Source organism: Mastigoproctus giganteus, chromosome 2, assembly GCF_048544385.1.
Source record: "Mastigoproctus giganteus isolate SK-2022 chromosome 2, ASM4854438v1, whole genome shotgun sequence".
Taxonomy (NCBI): domain Eukaryota; kingdom Metazoa; phylum Arthropoda; class Arachnida; order Uropygi; family Thelyphonidae; genus Mastigoproctus; species Mastigoproctus giganteus.
The window spans coordinates 102,655,199-102,674,611 of NC_143576.1; the positions used below are offsets into that span (position 1 = coordinate 102,655,199).

General features: G+C 35.6%; 1 protein-coding gene across 2 annotated transcripts in view; it reads right to left on the reverse strand.

The window, feature by feature from the left end:
- The window catches only part of LOC150089470 (cilia- and flagella-associated protein 100-like), a 310,734-nt gene that overhangs the window by 76,890 nt on the left and 214,431 nt on the right, over positions 1-19,413 (reverse strand). For both annotated transcript variants that reach the window (XM_090368613.1, XM_090368614.1), the window contains exons 9-11: positions 17,681-17,729; positions 8,982-9,030; positions 4,991-5,145 (exon numbers count right to left, since the gene is read on the reverse strand). In XM_090368613.1, coding sequence (XP_090224739.1) covers positions 4,991-5,145; positions 8,982-9,030; positions 17,681-17,729 — 253 coding nt within the window. The remainder of the gene's footprint in view (positions 1-4,990; positions 5,146-8,981; positions 9,031-17,680; positions 17,730-19,413) is intronic.

Below are 19,413 nucleotides of genomic sequence, written 5' to 3' on the forward strand. Positions count from 1 at the left end.
TCCGTCAAAAGGATGTCAGCAGGATTTTGACGAATCTTGATGCTAAGAAAGCTCCAGGTCCCGATGGTATTTCTCCACTTGTTCTCAAAACCTGTGATCCTGAACTTACTCCTATTCTTTGCCACCTTTTTTCACTTTCGTATTCCAAAGGTGTTTTTCCTTCTGCTTAGAAATTTGCTCATATCCAGCCAGTTCCAAAAAAGGGTGACAAATCCCTCCCATCCAATTATCATCCCATTGCAATTACTTCTACTCTTTCTAAAGTAATGGAGAAATCAATTAACCGCCAACTCTTAAACTACCTAGAAACCTTCCATCTGATCAATGATCGCCAGTATGGATTCCATCAGTGTCGATCCTCTGGTGATATTCTGGCTTATGTTACCCATTTATGGATTAATTCAATGGAAAGGTTCGGTGAAACACAAGTAGTTGCTCTTGACATCTCAAAGGCTTTCGATCGTGTTTGGCATAAAGGTCTTCTAAACAAGCTTCCATCTTATGATTTGCCAACTGTTTTTAGTAATTGGTTATCCAGTTTTCTCTCTGATCACTCACTGAGGGTGATGGTAGCTGGCTCTCTGTCTTCTAACTTCTCCACTAATGCCCGTGTCCCCCAAGGTTCAGTTCTTTCCCCCACTCTTTTCCTCGTATATTAATGACCTTCTTTCATTGACTGGAAATCCTATCCATAGTTTTTCCGATGATAGCACATTGCATTCTACTTTCCATTTTGAGAAACCTTGTCCTGCTTGATCAGCTTCAACTTCTCGAAAATCTACTACCAATTCCTTAAATGCCGATCTTCATGTAATTCTTCATTGGGGCAAAGGCAACTTAGTTGATTTCAATCCTTCTAAAACTCAGTCTTGTCTTATATCTCGCAAAAAGGATTCTTCAGCTCCTATGCTTATCTTTAGTTACATTCCGATTTCTAGGCAAAATGATATATCTCTTTTGAAGATTACCCTGACTTCTAATCTCTCTTGGCAAAAGCACATTACAAATACAGTAAACCCATGCTATTCGCGGTATCTGTACTCGCGGTTTCGCGATCGCCGATTTAATATAAAATGAAACCTAAAAAAATGTGAATTTTAAAGCGCCGTGAATATTTTCCGCCATAAAAAACATGGGCGTGGCTAAAATTATCTTTCCCAGTCAAATCAGCGCTCAGTGGGTGGGGGAGAGGGGTGAAAAAATCGCGAGCGTGGATGTTTCTCGCTAATCCTTGTTCAGTATGTGTTATGCGTTTGTCATGGAAGGTTTCGTCGTTTGCTTTTAATTTATATGTTTATAAATTGAATAAATTTATCAATTTATAAATTGGTATGCTTACAAAAATGATAAATCTACCGTTTTGCAGTGTAAAACAGACTTTTTCGAGTGTGTTAACGGAAGAAAGTGACTTTATTGTGGACAAGTTCTTTCTAACCCCTACAAAAATATGGCTACGAATAAAAAGAGAAATGTGAAAAGATCAAAGAAGGTGATGACAATAGCGAATAAAATTGAGTTATTAGACAAAATTTCTAATGGTGAAAGTGTCTCCTCAGTGGCAAAACATTATAAAATCAATGAGTCAACGGCACGATCAATCAAGAAATCCGAAGAAAAAATCTGCCGTAGTGTCCGTGAAAACGCGCTAATAGCTTCAAAAATTTGCTCTGTAACTCGTGATGTTTAATTAAAAAAAATGGAAAAGCTTTAAATCTGTGGATAGAAGACCGAACTCAAAATAAAATTCCATTAAGTTCACTCATCATTCGCGAAAAGGCAAAACTCCTTTATCAACACTTTAGCGAAACTGGTGATAGCACTGGCGGGATGTTTTTTTTTGCTAGCAAGCAAAGGCGCTGGTTTGAAAGATTTGTTTGAAATTTCTAATAAATATTACATTTAATATTAAATTATTTCTTATTTTCATTTCGATGCCATATGCTTGCATTTCACTATGTACTGTCTATGTACATAGTCATATTATGAAGGTACATATAATACATACATAGACAAAATTTTAGACTAGTTTTTCTTATATACAGGCATACCTCGGTTAACGTTACCTCTGATAACGAAGCTTCGATATAACGAAGTCGGCAATTTCAAGCCCCATTTAACATAAAAAAAAATATTCCAGTTTAATCACCTGAAATCTAAACAAACTGAAGAAATTACGGAAACCTTTGGGGTTTCTCGTGGTTGGTTCGAGAAATTTAAAAAACGGGCCAGGATTCATAGTGTAAAATTAACAGGAGAAGCTGCAAATATGTTTCCAGAAAAACTAAAGGAAATAATTGAACGTGAAAATTTTCCAAATTTGGTGTTCAATGTTGACGAAAGCGGTTTGTTCTGGAAATGGCTACCAACAAAAAGCTTCATTTCTATTGAAGAAAAATCAGCTGCTGGGTTCAAAGCAGCCAAAGACCGTTTAACATTACTCTTTGGATCAAATGCCTCTGGCGATTATAAATTAAAATTGTTATTAGTTTACCATTCAGAAAATCCGAGGGCGTTAAAAGGTAACATAAAAATGAATTTACCTGTAATATGGAAAGAAAATAGAAAAGCGTGGGTTACCAAGGAGTTATTTACTGATTGGTTTGTTAACCACTTTTGTCCTGCAGTAAAACGGTATTGTCAAAAAAAACAACTTTGAAGAAAAAGCTCTTTTGTTGTTAGACAATGCTCCGGGACATCCTACTGATCTTACCACGTTGGACACATGCATTCCTGTCAAAGTTGTGTTTCTTCCAGCAAACACAACTTCCCTGATTCAACCATTGGATCAGGGAGTAATAGCATCATTTAAAGCTTATTATCTGCGTCGAACATTAAGCAGTTTAACTGAACTAGAGGATAAAGAGGAAATGACAGTTAAAACGTTTTGGAAAAACCACACCATTAAAAACGCAATTGAAAACATTGATAGTTCTTGGAAAGAAGTCACTAAGAAATGCTTAAATGGAGTTTGGCGCAAAATATGGCCAGAAGTTGTACTAGAAGAAGAAAATAACATCCAAGAAATTAGAAATGAAGTTATCCAGATGGCTCAATCAATAGGTTTCGAAAATGTCGATGAAGAGGATGTTAGAAATTTATTGAATGCAGAAGATGATGGTTTTTCAGTGGAAGATTTAGAAAACCTTGTTAGCAACGAAGACAAAGATAATGAAGACGAAGTTAAAGAAGTTCCTGCCGAAAAAAAGTGTTAACAACCAAAGATTTAAAAAGGTGCTTAAATGATATTGAAAACGTTTTAATTTTTTTTAGTGAAAATGATCCTGATTTAGGAAGAAGTGTTATTGTTAAGCGATCAGTGTTAAATGCAATAACTCCGTATAGGCAATTGTTAAATGAAAGAGAAAAAGAGCATAAACAATTAACTTTAGACTCGTATTTTAAAATGTGATTTCACTTTGTATGTAAGTTGACTGTTTATTTAATAAAACTTTTCTTTGTTCAAAAAAAAAGCTTTTCATTTTCTTTACGTAGGAACGTATCCCTATTCTGGCCATAGTATTTTTACCTCTGAAAACGAAGTTTCGCTTAACGAAGTAATTTCGTGGAACGCATCCTATTCGTTATTCGAGGTATGCCTGTATTTCATACTTTGGAACGGAACCCCTTTATTACTATGGGAGCCATAACTCAGTATTCACGTTTTCGGTATTCTCAACATTTCTCAGGAACGTAACCCCCGCGAATAGCGGGGGTTTACTGTATTTCTTCCTCTGCATCTAAAAAACTTGGTTTTCTCTTTCGTTGTTGGCATTACTTTTCTTCTAAACAGCTGCTCACTCTGTATAAATCGCAAATCTGCCCTGCCATGGAATATTGTTCCCACATCTGGGGTGGTGCCCCCAAAACCTCTCTTAGGCTTCTTGATTCCATTCAGAAGAGGGCAGTTAGATTAATTAATGATTCATCTCTAACAGAGTCTCTGCACTCGCTGTCTCATAGACGTACTGTTTCTGCTACATGCCTCTTCTACAGATCCATGGGCACTGTTCTTCTGAATTGGCTTCTATAATTCCTGCTCTCTCTCTCTCTCTCTCTCTCTCTCTCTCTCTCTTTCAAAACAGTCCGAACACGTGCCGCCACCAGCCAACATCCATTTACTGTCCAACTTCAAACTCACAGAATCAACTTTTCATCTTCCTTGTTTATTCATTCAACTGTCATTTTCTGGAACAACCTTCCTTCATACGTATTTCCTGAAAATTACAGTCTACAGAAGTTCAAGTCCAATGTCAACAAATATCTTCTTTCGTCTTCTCAACCTCCAATCCAAGCATGGTACTAAGTACTATAGGTTCTAATACCTCTCGTGTTTGGGGTTTACATAAAAAAAAAAAAAAAAAGGAAAAAACATGCAGAATGGATGGACAAAAAATACTAATGGCTGGATTTCTATTGGTTCAAGTGTAATAAAATTTGGGATGACATGGGATACCTTTTTTTTTTTTTAAGGGAACTAAATATAAAATTTCAAGAAAATCCATTCAGTGAGAGTTGAGTTATTATGTGCGGATGGGCAGACAAAGAAATAATAACTGCCAGATTTCTATTGGTCTGATTTTAATGAAATTTGACAAAGCTTTCTAAAAGAACCGAATGTAAAATTTCATTAATATCCATCCATTGGGAATCAAATTATTACATGAGGATGAATAAATGCAAAGACAATAAGTGCTTTATACATATATATTCTAATGCCTAAAAAGGGCATTAAATAAAGCAGCCTAATTATCTATTAGTGTTTTGCTTAATTTCAAGGTTAATTCATGTTTTGGTTCCACAGGCCACCTAAGTGATATAATGTATGATATAATGCACTGTGAATACCATCTGCCAACTGAAATGAATGAATAAATATGTGACATGGCAGGTGGGTCCAAAGCTTGTAGAACTGAAAGGACACAACTGTACTGTTATAGCTTCACAGCAATTAATGTGTTTAAAAAATAATTACTCGGAAGAAAGTACTTACATTTTCATTTCAATTTTTCTAAAATTTTCTTTTGCTTCCTCTAATGCTTCTTGTGTATCTTGTATATGTTGAATGAGAGACAAATTCTGTTCTTCTAACTCTTTAATTACCTTCAGAACTTGACCTGATTCTCGGAAATAATTCTGGAGTTTTTGCTATTAACCAAGAGTATAATGGTGATTATTTCAGTTCTTACAGATTTCTTCTTTTTTTTTTTCCATTAATAATAAACTGAGGTTTCTTATTTAATAGAGTTTCTCAGAATTTTATAATTTAAAACTAACTTATGAAAAGACATGTACAACATAACAGATATGTAGCATTTATAACCAAGTTAAATAAACTTGTACAATAAATCTACACTCATAAACCTCTGTAGATTTGATAGGAAAAAATATGCATTCTTAGACAAGATGCTCATTTTCATTTAATATTTGTTTTAAAAGACCTGTACCTTGGAAAATAAATAATTTTTGGAGATTTTGTTAATAACCACTTCTCTTAAACATTTTTCCAACAAGTTTGACTCTGGAGGGTGCCTGCAAGCACATCCCTCTACTTCTCTGAAAAATAAATAAAGCAATTGTTATGCTTGCCCCAACTAAATAATAGCTATTTAGTGGGGGAAAAAAAACTGCAGTTGTGAATAAACTTGGAATAATATTTATTTCCATAAATTTTGAACCTGAGACAACCACAGATAATTTAGTGAATAGTTAATCAAGAATATGCTTATAAGAAAGCTGCATTGAAAATGTGATTGTGATGATCCTTCCACCTTCTATATGGATTTGAAATTAAAAATAAATTCCCTGTTACAGATTAGCTGTTATTAATTTTTATATCAAAAGATTTTCAATGATTTATTGATATTTATTTTTATTATTATACTCTTTTATTTTTATTGCAATATTAGGGATTTAATAATCCTATCAACAGGGTATGATAACCAACAAATAACCTTACACAGCACCTTTCCATGTTACTTTAATTATCTAAAACTTAAAAATAAAGTATCAACACACCTATAGTGTGTTAGAGACCTAATGACTATGATGGGTATAATGAACAACTCTACAGACAACTAGAGTGGGCCAGTAAATCAGAATGTCTTATTAATGAGGGGCTAACTTTCTGGATAATGACTGGAACTTGTGGGTTGGCACCCACATAGTAGCAAAACTTGTTCTGGATTTATTGAATGACTGTTTTCTATACCAGAATGTTAGAGAAGCAATAATAAAGGTGACAGTAATGACAGTGTACTGATGTGGGTTTTACTTAAAGATGTAAATAATGTTAATGAAATACTTACTCCCTGAATGCTTCCCATTCATTATTCACTGTTGGTAACATCATCAGTTGGTCCCAACAGCAAATTCTGAATAGGAAACATTTAGGGAAGTAATCATAAAACCTAACTAGGTCTTTTATGCCAACTAAGAGATACTGTTCAAAGTTTAGACCTAAATGGATGTCAGATGAACTGATGAGATTAGTGGCAGAGAAGAAAAATGCATGGAATGCTGTATATACCTTATTTTCTGGACCATAAAAAAAATTCATACAGAATGAACTTGCCACACACGCACACAAAAATTGTTTATAAATCCAAAATTACTTCTTAATCACTTTTAATTTTTCAAAAAAGAGCCTCAGCTTCAGTACTATCAATGGCACTGCTGATTCCATATCAAAGACTTTGGGATTTTAGAAGAAATTAGGATTTTATTGGACTTGTCTTGAGAATAAAGGGTGAGTTCTTGTGAGACATGTAAATCATTACTTGCATATCCTAAAAGAGTAATACAGTCTGATTTTAAAAAAAACCAGCTAGTTGCATGCACCTAGCGTGCCTTCGGCCCATAACATGCAGGAGGAATTTTAGGCAACATTTTCTAGGTAGAAAATATATGCCTTATGGTCTGGTATAAGTATAATCTAGCTTGCAATCAGATCAAAGTGGATTAGACAAATTACAAAAGATTATGAGAAGTCTCTGGCAAAGAGAAGTAGAAAAGACTTATTTTCTGATGTAAACACTAGAAGGAAGGGGATTAATCATATTGCTGCTAGACATGAAATGAATAGTATAGCAGCTGATAATCTAGCACAGGTTGCTGGCAAACTGAATAGATATTGTTCATCTATGTTCACACATGAGAAATATTTTAGGGATGGGATGCCAGAAGTACATCAAATTACAGGGAGCTAAATGATTTTGTGATAAATAACAGAAAGTGGAAGAGAAACTGTCTGTTGAAGCTAAACATAAATAAGGCAAGTAGGACAAATGGAATTTATCCAATTATACTCAGAAAAGCAGCAAATGAGATCAGCAAACCTTTAGCCATAATTATGAGAATTCTTTGGATTCAGGGGAGGTCTCTGTGGACTAGATATGTGTAAATGTATCTTCAATTCACAAAGGGAGATCAAAGGGTGAAGTGAGTAATTACACACCTGCAAGCTTGATTTCTGTTCTAGGGAAAATAACGAGTCACAGTGTGTCTGTGTGTGGTCAATGCAACATTGAGTCAGTTTGGTGTGACATAACACTGGGAACACTAAATGAGAATAGGAGTCTTGGTTTTTATAAATGGCAGGAATGAATATAATGACAGAAATGAAGACACTACTGCAGGCAGATGGGCTGAGAACTGGAGGTTTAAATTGATAAATGTAACGTGCTGCATATAGGCAGCAGTTATCCCAAGTCTAATTTTATGAAAGACATGGATCGCTTGGAATGCATGCAGAAAAGAGTGAGCAACCAATTAGTCAAGAATACAAAGGGTACTCTTATCACGAAAGACTTCAGCATATTGCAGCATTTGGAAACTACACATTTGCAAGGAGACCGATTGAAATGTTTCAGGCTTAAAATGGATTGAATAAGCATAATAATGATAGTATTCTAACTCTTTCTTGGATAACACGCACAGGCAAACTACAATTAGCGATAATGCATAAGCAAACCACCTACCCACCCACCCACCTGCTTTCTCTCTCTCAATTTTCTCAGACATTTCTGAGAAAATTGAGAGAAATCTGGTTGTACTGATTAGTCATTTTCCTTCATTTAAGGAATATTTAAATGATTGGCATACTCCTTCCCATAAGTAAATTATATCAGAGTTATTCCTTGCATTCAGTTTCTTTGTAACTGTCTCATAACATCCTACCAGATTAATCAGCCAGGAAACAGGTTTCCCCTTAACCAAACAATATTGTAACTCTAATAATGCCTATCCTATCGAGGTGAGCTTGCACTACATTCTTAATCACTGATTTCATAACTTTTCTTTCCATAAAAGTCACATGTATGGCCCAGACCCTCTTAGGTTCCCTTAAAGATATCTGCATATTTCCAATCCGACATCATCTTAGTCTAAGAATACCTCCATTATTAGAGGTAAAGGTATAGCGACCTTCTTAGCTACTTCTTTCTGTATAAATGAATAGATACATTCAGCTCCTTGTTTTTATTCCCTTTTTAAAACCTGATAGTTTCTCCTCCAGAACTTTTTCACCTCTCAGAAATTCATTTAATGCTAAGTAATTGTTAGCTGAACTAACAGTTTTCTCTCCTTCAAAAGTGTGTTCTGCTGTGAATATAGGTTCAAAGAACCTGTTCAGTTCATCAAGCCATCTATCTGCTTGGGTCAATATCAATGTGGCTGCTCCCCTGTATTAGGCCATATTCTTTACTATCTTTCTTGGATCTCTTTGTCAGATCCTTTTCATAATTTATTTTAGCCTGTCTCACCAGTTATTTACAAAATACTTTATACATTCCATATCAAACAGAGTCTCTTGGTTATCTGTCAGTATAGTACTCTAAAGATAAAATAAATCAGAGTTGTAAATAATAACTTTTTCTGCATGCAATAAAAAAAATAATTTCATACACTACTTTCTCAGAGTATTAATTCAATGTAAATGTTTACTAACATATATTAAACTATACTTCTCATAAAAACAAACTTACTTCATCTTTATTTGTATCTATGGATGCTAGGACATTTTCCACTGCTGACCTAAATTATCAGGATTATTTAAAACAAAAAAGCTCTGTAGATCTGCTGACCTAAATTATCAGGATTATTTAAAACAAAAAAGCTCTGTAGATATCATATAAAAATCAATGCTGAAGTAATTTTATCATAAAGAATAGCTCACACACTTTAGTATTCAATGAAATAGTACATTATATACAGCAGGCTTGTCACATGTGAGGGCTGCATGCAGAAAGCTACTACATTGAGTGTATAGCCTGTTATGAGGTTCAACTACATGTATTGTAAAATTAATTAAATTACAAATCAGTAACATAATTCATAATCATGAGTACAGTATTTACTGTCAAGCATCATACTAAATTTCAAAATCACTATGTTATCATGTAAAGGAGTGGTAAAGTGTTTCATTTATAACAATTCTTTCATATATATTTATCGGTGATTTAACTGTTTCCAGAGTACAAATGTAAATTAATGTTTCATGTGCGGGACCTGGAGAATATGTATATAAATTTAAGTTTTCCAAGGTCTGTCATATATGATTAAAATAAAGTATCTGGTAATGCATAAAGTATGTGCACTCATGTGCTCTTATCTGTTATTTGTGCTTCCAACTAATAGAAGACATGGCTTTAATATGTGACAGCACAAAAATAATTTTGGAAATCAAGGAAGATCACAATTGTTAGCTTCTATTGTCCAATTGTAGTTTAAGAAAGCCAAAATTCTCTGGAAAATCCTTAGTAACGAGGATATTATTGCATTTAAAAAATAATAATAATAACCATGATTTTTTACCAAAATAGGTTCATTTGAATAAGTTATTTTTAGAAGAAGAAGAACTCTTTATTGCATACAGAACGCACATGCCGTACACAATACCCTTCAAGGCTACAAGCCATGGTTTACAGTAAAGGCTAATACAATATTACAGTAAAGGCTAATACAATGTAATAAACAAGGATGAGATAGGAGAAAAAATAATATTATTACTAATTATACAAGTGTAGGAAAGCAAATGAAAAATTTACATATGAACATATATACACAACAGCATGTTATCAGGTTAAATTATTCTCTAGGGAGCAGTCCTTTTACAGTGCTGGAGTCATCTAAGCAGGAGCAGAAAGTTGGAACAATGCAGTGAGGGATCCATGGGAGTGATGGATAGGTCCTTGGGAGCAGGTTCTAATGTCCTGTGACGTGGTCCTGAGAAGGAAGTGGATGAAGTAAGTTCTGCCTGTATTTTTTATCCATTGCGAACTTGTAGAGGTCGCCATCCAAGGAGTAAAAGTACTGCAGCATTTGCATGGGTAAGAACCGATCTGATGGCTTTAACCGGTTTGGGGTGGCCTGAAGGACTGGATTGGCCAGAAGGCTTGGGACTGGGATCCTCCAACGCAGTTAGCCCAGAAGTCTGGGTCCGAAATAATGCCAACCATCATTTTTACAGAAAAGATGAGTCTTCTCTCATGGATAATGGCAGGAAGACGTCTGATGTTTAGAGATGCTGCCATCTGGGTGGTCCTTCGTGCAGAGGGAAGCCGGGATTTCCATATGGCCCACTTCAATAGCCAAAATTCGCCTGCAAAAATCTGTCTTAGATGCGTTGCGGCAGTTGAGGTCCAGACTTCTGCTCCATAAAGAATGACCGGATAGACACATGTCTTAATATACCTGCACCCAATGGCCTGGTCATGGACATGCATAAGTTGTTGCTTAAGCATCCACCGGAGTCAACAGAATTTTTTTTTGCAGGTGGTCTATGTGTGGTAGAAAGGAGAGCTTCTGGTCATAACTTATTCAAATATTTTACAAATTTTAAATAACTTGCTGATATGATTTTTGGCAATAATTTAACTCTAACATTGGGCAATCAGGTTAATAAATTTAATAAGCAAAAATTAATATATGAAAGTATTTTGGTAAAGTTTCCATCTTTACAATATTTTAGAAATTCCAGGAAAATATTCACCCCAGGTTTCTGCTACAGTTAGCTGTAGCAGAAACCTCACTAGAGTGACCCCACACATTTGATACATTTGAAGGAAAGGATTAAAATGTAACAACCTACTAACTATTAGTAAAATAAATTAGTGAAAAAAAAAAAAATTATTAATTTGGTGTCTAAGATGAAATGAATAAACCTGAGTGAATAACTAATTTTAAGTGAAAAGTTTGTAGATGCCGTCCACAGGGATGCAAGAAAAATGCAGCATGTTGAACCATCTCAGTTTGATATCCTATAAATAGGAATAGGATACTCAGTTGTATTTTTATGCAGCTAAAAAAATCAACTGCATAAAAAATCAATTTTTATGCAGCTAAAAAAAATCAACTCCTGTGTTCCAGCTAAAACAAAAAGGAACAGATGAATGCAGTATTTTTGTTCTAACAATTAAAAGTTTTAAACATAATAACTGAAAATGCACTCGTTCAAACATATTAAAAGTTTAGTGAAGTACTAGTTAGTCTTAACAGGTAATTAACCTCATACCAACCATTGTACATATTTTTTTTAGTGGTAGCTTTACCACTGTAAAGCTACCACTGTACATAATTTTTTTCAATCTGCTATTTTGTTTCAAATGATGGTCAGAAAAAATATGCATGCTGATATGTATTTTTCTAATCCATCCAGTTCTCTAGTGTTTGTTAGTCCCAAAATCATCAGTTATTCAACAGATATGTGTCAGTCTGTTATCTGCTACTTACTGAATTAATGCTTCTCTACCCATTATCCACTTACCTAATGTGTTGTTTGCTTACAAAGACAATGCATTTTGATGAAAATAATAAATTCATATAATCTAATTATAATAAACTAATTTTGTGCAATACACTGTAAGTCATCAATGAATAGAAATGTATTACATTCCCAGCTGCCAATTTATGTGCCATTTTTTGTTGGATGGGATAATAATTTTGCAGTCAGAACTTTTTATAAATGATGGATCTAATTAACAAATTTTTTGATATTTCAACATGTAGTAGTAGTAGTAGTAGTGGCATGTGATGCAAGAAAGCAAATGTATGAGCTTATGCAGCATCAGCCAAAAAAAAAAAAAAAAAAAAATCACACCATTCCCTCCAAATGCCTGTCCAGTTCCTCCTTAAATTTATTCAACCTATCAACTTCCACAACGACAGATGGAAGTTTGTTCCAGCATTTAACCACCCGCTGGCTAAAGGAAAATTTCCGCACATCTATTCTACATCTGTCTTTTCTTAATTTGAATTTATGCCCCCTTAGATTCGTAATCTGAACAAATGGAAGGATCCCATCAGAATTCAGCGTGCTCAACCCATTCAAGGCCTTATATACCTCAATCAGATCACCGCACATGTGCCTAGTCTCCAGTCACTGCAATTTGCAGAAGGGATAATCACCTCCTTTTCCCTGGTAGCAAAATTCCTATATATCATTGACAAAACCCCATGACCTGCCCTGGCAGCCTGTCTGCATTGCTCAGAAAACTTCATATCTGCCTGCACAATTACTCCCAGGTCTTTTTCATTTTCTACCACCTTAAGTGTAGTACCACACAGTTGGTACGTTTCTCTGGGGTTACTTCTACCCATATGTAGTACTTTGCATTTGTCAAGGTTAAACTTCAGTTGCCACTTCTTAGCCCATATGCCCAAATTATCTAGATCCTGTTGCAGTAGCACACTGCCATTACTGTCATTAACAACCCTGCCAACCTTTGTATCATCTGCAAACTTCGACATTAAGCCTGATATACCTTCATCAATATCATTGATAAATATACAAAACAACAGTGGACCTAACACCGAACCCTGTGGGACTCCACTAATAACATTAGTCCAAGAAGAGCAGCACCCATTGATTACCACCCTCTGTCTTCTAGCACTTAACCATCCTTTTATCCATTGTAGGAACTTACCCTTAATACCATTCTGCTCCAATTTGTACAATAGTCTTCCATGCGCAACAGTGTCAAAAGCTTTCCTGAAATCCAAATATATGATATCAAAATTATTTTTCGCAGTTCTTTAGTTTCATCAAATATACAAAGACCTGCTTTATAATAAACCATAGTCATCCTGCAGCTAAAAAAAGGGAGTCAAGGATAGCACAAAGTTTTAATAATTTAATATATTAGAGCACACCAAAGCAAAGAAAAGACTTCATGATAACAACAGCCTACAAACTGAAACTGTAGAATGGGACTTCTATTCTAATATATTACCTTTCCCATGTTTGCTACTGATTTCAAAACTAACATCCATTTTTTTTTTAGTATTAGAATTAGTATTGTTGTTGTTGGTATGAGGTTAATTACTAGTTCTAGCTATTTCAAGGAAATGTCCCTCGCTGTTACCTTGGGGATCTTCACAGTCACCCAAGCCGGTCACCAGAGGCTGCCCTCAGAGATCTGTTCTAGGCCCTCTCTGCTGAAACGTGGTCTTTGATGGGTAGCTGAAGATGGAGAAGAAAAATGTCATCAAAGTGGCCTATGCGGGCAATCTGGCTATCCTGTTTCTCAGCAGCCCAAGGAAGGAATTGGAGGACCTTGCAAAATGTATCTTGGACCACCTTTCTGGCTGGTGCTCTGTTCACAAGCTTAACATCTCTATTCCCAAAACAAAGCAAGTGCTACTTAGAGGAACTCTAAACAGACCACCAACAACCAAAGTCAATGATCAGGCCATCAAGGTGGAGACCACATATAAATATTTCAGCATTTTGCTGGACAGCAAGTTTAGCTTCATCCCACATGCCAAGTATATAGTAAAAAACATTAAACAGGTTACAGGAAAACTAATCAGAATTACTAAGGCAGTCTGGGATCAGCCTTTGATCCTCAGACTGTATTATGAATGCATCTTCATCCCCATTGCTTGTTACACAGCGGGTGCCTGGGGCAACAGAATCACCAACAGCCTTGTGAAGAAACACCTACTGCAGGCCCAAAGATTTTTCCTGCTTTCAATCTTGAGAGCCTGCAGAACAGTGTCCACAAATGAACTCCAGGTCATCTGTGGCAAGCTACCGATCCAACACATAAGTAGCTTTCCACCATCTTCAATACTACAAAAGGAAGAGCCTCCCCGCAAGAAATGGAGACTACGCAATAAACCTGAACATCTCAACTAAAGAAGACAAGAAGTTAAACTGTTCAACAAACAATATGTTTTACATGGTTCAGGCCTGGACTTCACCTATCGTATTGCTGACCGGATATAGCAGCATAAACTCAAAGTTATACTCTCCAATGCCACATTTATTAGGACCTAAGAGCTCAACTACAAACACTCATTGTAGTATACGATCAAGAAAACATCAAAAATCTCATCTCGACTCCTCAAAGATTCATCTTGTTTGCTGACTTTGTGGATGGCCTCTTCAAATGCAGGCAAAGAATCCTTACTACTGTAAACAGAACCCGGATGCAGATGGACACTCACCAACAATAACAGACCAAAGCACGACACCAAGCCAAAGCATCCTGACTGGAACCAAAGGGTTCCACTGTCTTAACTCTACTTTTCTCAAGGGAAGCCTCTCTCTTCCATCCCCCTACTGCCTAAAACTTCCCCTCCCCAAAACCTGACTTCTCCCACTGACATACAATCTTCCTTTCACTTTGGGGGGGGGGGACACAGGGGGAGACTCCTTTGTGGAGGAACTTCTTCCTGGGTGTACTGTCAGTGTAATGTGGACCTTGGTACACCTCCATGTGGCAAGGGATGAGAGGAAGGGGGTAGTGAACAAGCTCTTTCTATGTCCCATGCCTGCAAAGATGCCAACAAACAACACTCAACAGAACAACAAACCAACCTATGCACCCCAACTTAGCACACTGCTGGCATTGGCACATGCCTCATACAGATGCTACAGCAACTAATGGGAAAACCCTGGAGACCGCCATGAAACAAACACATTTTTGACATTTTGTACACATTGTACTCCCCCATATTCAAATTCTGAATTCCTTACAGCTGAGTGACACCATGTCTCTGATATTCCCACGATGTCTGCATTTGATGATGTAATCAGCTCTTCAAATTTACAGCACTTTTGTTTACTGTGCTCCTAGCATAGCATTAGTCTACATATAAGTATATCTGCAACTGTTTTTACTCTTAGTAACCCTAATACATCCCATGCATTTGCTTGTTATACAACAACCTCAACAGGGATTGAAACCCCAACACCTTGCTTTCCAGCCCAGACTAGTGCATATTCTAATAGAAGCAGTGCAAGAATCACTGCTTGCAGCTAATGTTATTAGTCTGTGTATTTTCCTGAGCTAGCAGTTTTCCCAACCCACTTAACATTACCTCAATAGCATCAACAAATATTCTTGCACCCCCCTTCTATTTACATGTATCCCATCCCTGTAAAACATCTCTCCTATTAATAAGCATAGATCATGCTGTGAAAAATTCTACCTCCCCACCCAAGCCTTGCACAGTCTTTCTAGGGCTGAATTGATTCACAAGGCTCTTATTGTGTCTGGCAAGATTGCAGACACTTTCAATTTCAATTCTTTTTTTCCCTTACACTTTTTTCAGAATTGCTCTTTATTTGTTAATTAAATCCTCAGATGTCCTACTCTTAATATCATTAGTGCCAATGTGTACAACAATAACTTTTTGTACCCTTAAAAATGATAGCACCTCTATAACACTATTCTGCCTTCCTTTTTGCACAATATATTTTCCATTTCACTGACAATTGAGTCACCAACTATAGCTACTTTGTGACCAAGGATCTCTGCTGTGGAGGATGTCGCTGTGTTGTCTGATGCTGGAACATAGGCTCAAATGTTGGGCCTGAGCACCTGATAGTTCCTCTCTTTTAATCCTTTGAGGACATCAACCCTATTCTTTAAAACATAGTCTAATCCCATCAGAATAAAATATAGAGCATAAGCCAAGTTAGTATTAGTATTGGCAAATGATGGGGTAAACATTTTCTTAGCATGGTCTATACTTATAGGAGAGAGACTGTTTTTACAGGGTAGGATACACTTAAATAGAAGGGGGTGCTAGAATATTTGCTGAGCTATCGAGGTAATGTTAAGCAAGTTGGAAAACTGCTAGCTTAGGGAGACACACAAAGTAATAATTAACATTAGCTGCAGGCAGTGAAAGCAAGAAAAGAAGCATATATCCATAGCAGCAATTTGCCTCCAATGCCACACTGCTCCAATTTGTGCAGCAGTCTTCCATGTGCAACAGTATCAAAAGCCTTTCTAAGTTCCAAATATACGATATCAAAGTTATTCCCTGCATCCTAATTCTTTGTGACCACATCATAGTATCCAATCAGATTGGTCAGACAAGCCTTCCCCTTAACAAAACCATGCTGTATCCGAGCTATAACTGAAGTCTAGTCTATATGATCCTTCAGTGCTTCTTTAACCAGTGCCTCCATTAACTTTCCTCGAACAGAAGTTAAACTAATAGGTCTATAATTACTTGTGTTGCCCTTTGATCCTCCTTTGTGAATTGCGGTCATATTTGCACATCTCCTGTCCATGGGTACCTACCCTGAGTCCAAAGAAGCTCTTATAATTATGGCTAATGGTTTGCTTACTTCCTTTGCTGCCTGCCTTTAATATAACTGGATAGATCCCATCCACCCCGGGTGCCTTTTTTATGTTTATCTTCAACAATTTCTCCTCCACTTTCCTCTCAGTTATTACAAAATCATCTAGCTCACTGCCAGAGTTTAATTCACCTCTGGCATTTCCCTCCCTGAATAACTTCTCATGTGTGAATGTAGATGCAAAATACTCATTTAGTTTGTTAGACACCTGATCAGGATCATCAACAGTTGAACCATCAATATCCAGTGGACCAATCTGATTCATCCCTTTCCTTCTTGAGTTTACATAGGTAAAGAACTCTTTGTTGTTTTTCTTTGCATCCTTTGCCAAAGATTTCTCATAATCTGCCTTTGCCTGCCTAATCTCCTCTGTGGCTTGGTTACAGACCAGCTTATATCTATCATAGGCTTTCATGTCACCCATTAATTTATATGTATCCTATGCATTTTTTTTCTCTGCCACATGTCTCATTAGTTCATCTGACATCCATTTAGGCCTAAACCTTGAACAATATTTTTTAGTTGGTATGTAAAGCCTACTTATCCTGGTACAGGTGGTTTTGCAAAAAGAATACAAGTAACACACATGGCATAATAGTGACTCTTCACAGAACTGCCTTCAGAAGTTCTCCTCCAAACCAAAGCATTCCTGCTACTTTGTTGCTCTAATTTGAAGCATGATCTTAGTCTAAATTTAATTTAAAGACAACACACTTAACTAAGAGATTGAAAAAAAAAAAAAAAAAAAAAATCTACGCTAATCCCACATATTTAATTATAGTACAAACTATGATCTTTTAGATTATATTGTTATGCACTAAGCGATAAAGTCATAATTAAGACATGTTTGTATTGCAATAAATTTATATATATGCTCTTGTGATACTGATTGCACAGCTACAAAATTACAGAAAAATCTTTGAGTTGCCTGTATCAATACTGTAACAATGGTGGCAGATTTTGAACATTATCAATTCAACACAATGGCAGCAGAAATCAACTGTAGTTTCTTAAGCAAGTATAAAGGCCATGTAATGACAGATTCCCCAAATTATAATGAATAATTAATAATATATCATCACCTACCTTTTAAATGCCACCAATCTGTCTTTTGGTTTCTCCTTTTTTAGAATAACTATAAAAGTAAAATTTATATATTTTATTTAATAATTTTTAATTATTATTCAAGTAAATTTAGGAAAAAAAGTCATCATGCAACAAGAGCTTGAAACATTTATGCACATATTGAGCATAGCCTCATTCAGAGGTGTAGCTAGGTTTTTGGCGCCCTTGGCAAATTTGTGGCTACACGCCTTTTTGCAATAATTGGTAAAATCATCATAAAAAGGCACGTAAATAAAATTATCATAATAAATAATAATAAAACTTCTGTAGCAGGTACATAATGTGTCCTGTCGCTAGCATACTTAATGAGTTTTACATTTAAGAGTCATCAGCAGACATTAAAAGCGTTTTAATTTTCAGATATTAATAAAATTCATGGATTCAAAATATAACAGTGTTTTTATTTTATTAATAATAACTACATATTGGTTACTGAAAGTATTGGTCTGTGATGACTAAAGTAGGATATATAATTTTTACATTGAAGAGATTTTAGTTCACGACTAAATACACCATCTATAGTTGTTCCATTATGTGTGGTATTTATCGAAAGATCTGATGACATATCCAAGTTGAAGAATATTTTCATAAATGTGCAGAACTCTTTTCCATCCTCAGAGTTTAATTGTAAAGAAAAAAATTACATTCAATCTGAAAACACCAGGTGACTTGAAACCAGATGCGTTTTCGAATTAATGCTTTTCCAGGTTTTTGAAAGTTTTTTATATCTTAAAACCTTAATATTTCTTTTTCTAAATTCCTTAGCTTTCCAACAATATGCTATACGTCCACATTATCCTGTTTATTACGTGAGAAAATTTCCTTAATCATATATTCATATTTTCCACTATCCTGGAAAAACTACTGCAACTTTCCGAGGTTTGGAAGTTTTTCCTCTAGTATAGAGCTAAGATGAAGCTCCATGCAAAATTTCCTTAAATTTGGTCCAGTAGAAGATAAATTATTGTTGCCATCATATACAAGTATGATGCTACAATAAAGTTACAATAATTTGCTTCTGACGGAAGCTGAAGGTGACATCACTTCCGTAATGCTTTTCACATGATGGTTTTTTGTTACAAAATTTTTGGAATTACGCCAGTAAAAACGTTTTTAACATCAATAAGTACAGTCTGACCTTTGTTTAACAAACTTCTTTATATTAGATTTTTCTGTTTAGTGAATTTTTTTGAATTCCCCTTCGTAATTACATTTAAAATAGTGTCTGTAGAACAAAGAAAATTTTCCACGAGATTATGAAGTTAATGGATTACAAGAGACTTAATTGGGTATGCATTTCACCGCTCTGGCCTTCATGAAATTTAGGCAATGGTGCAGTGGTTATCTCAGTGCTAATCTCTGTGCAGATGGTAAGAGATTACCATCTGCAAAGTAGTGGTACCTGTAAAACCTATCAAATTACCTGCCCCACATTTGATTGGATACTATGATGTGGTTACAAAGGAACTGGATGCAAAAATAATTTTCATATCATATACTTGAATTTCAGGAAAGCCTTTGATACTGTTGCACTCTTGTATAAATTGGAGTGATATGGAATTAAGGGTAAATTGCTACAATGGATAAAGGGATGGTTGAGTGGGAAACAGCAGAGAGTGGTGTTAAAATGCAAAAATAATTTTCATATCATATACTTGAATTTCAGGAAAGCCTTTAATACTGTTGCACTCTTG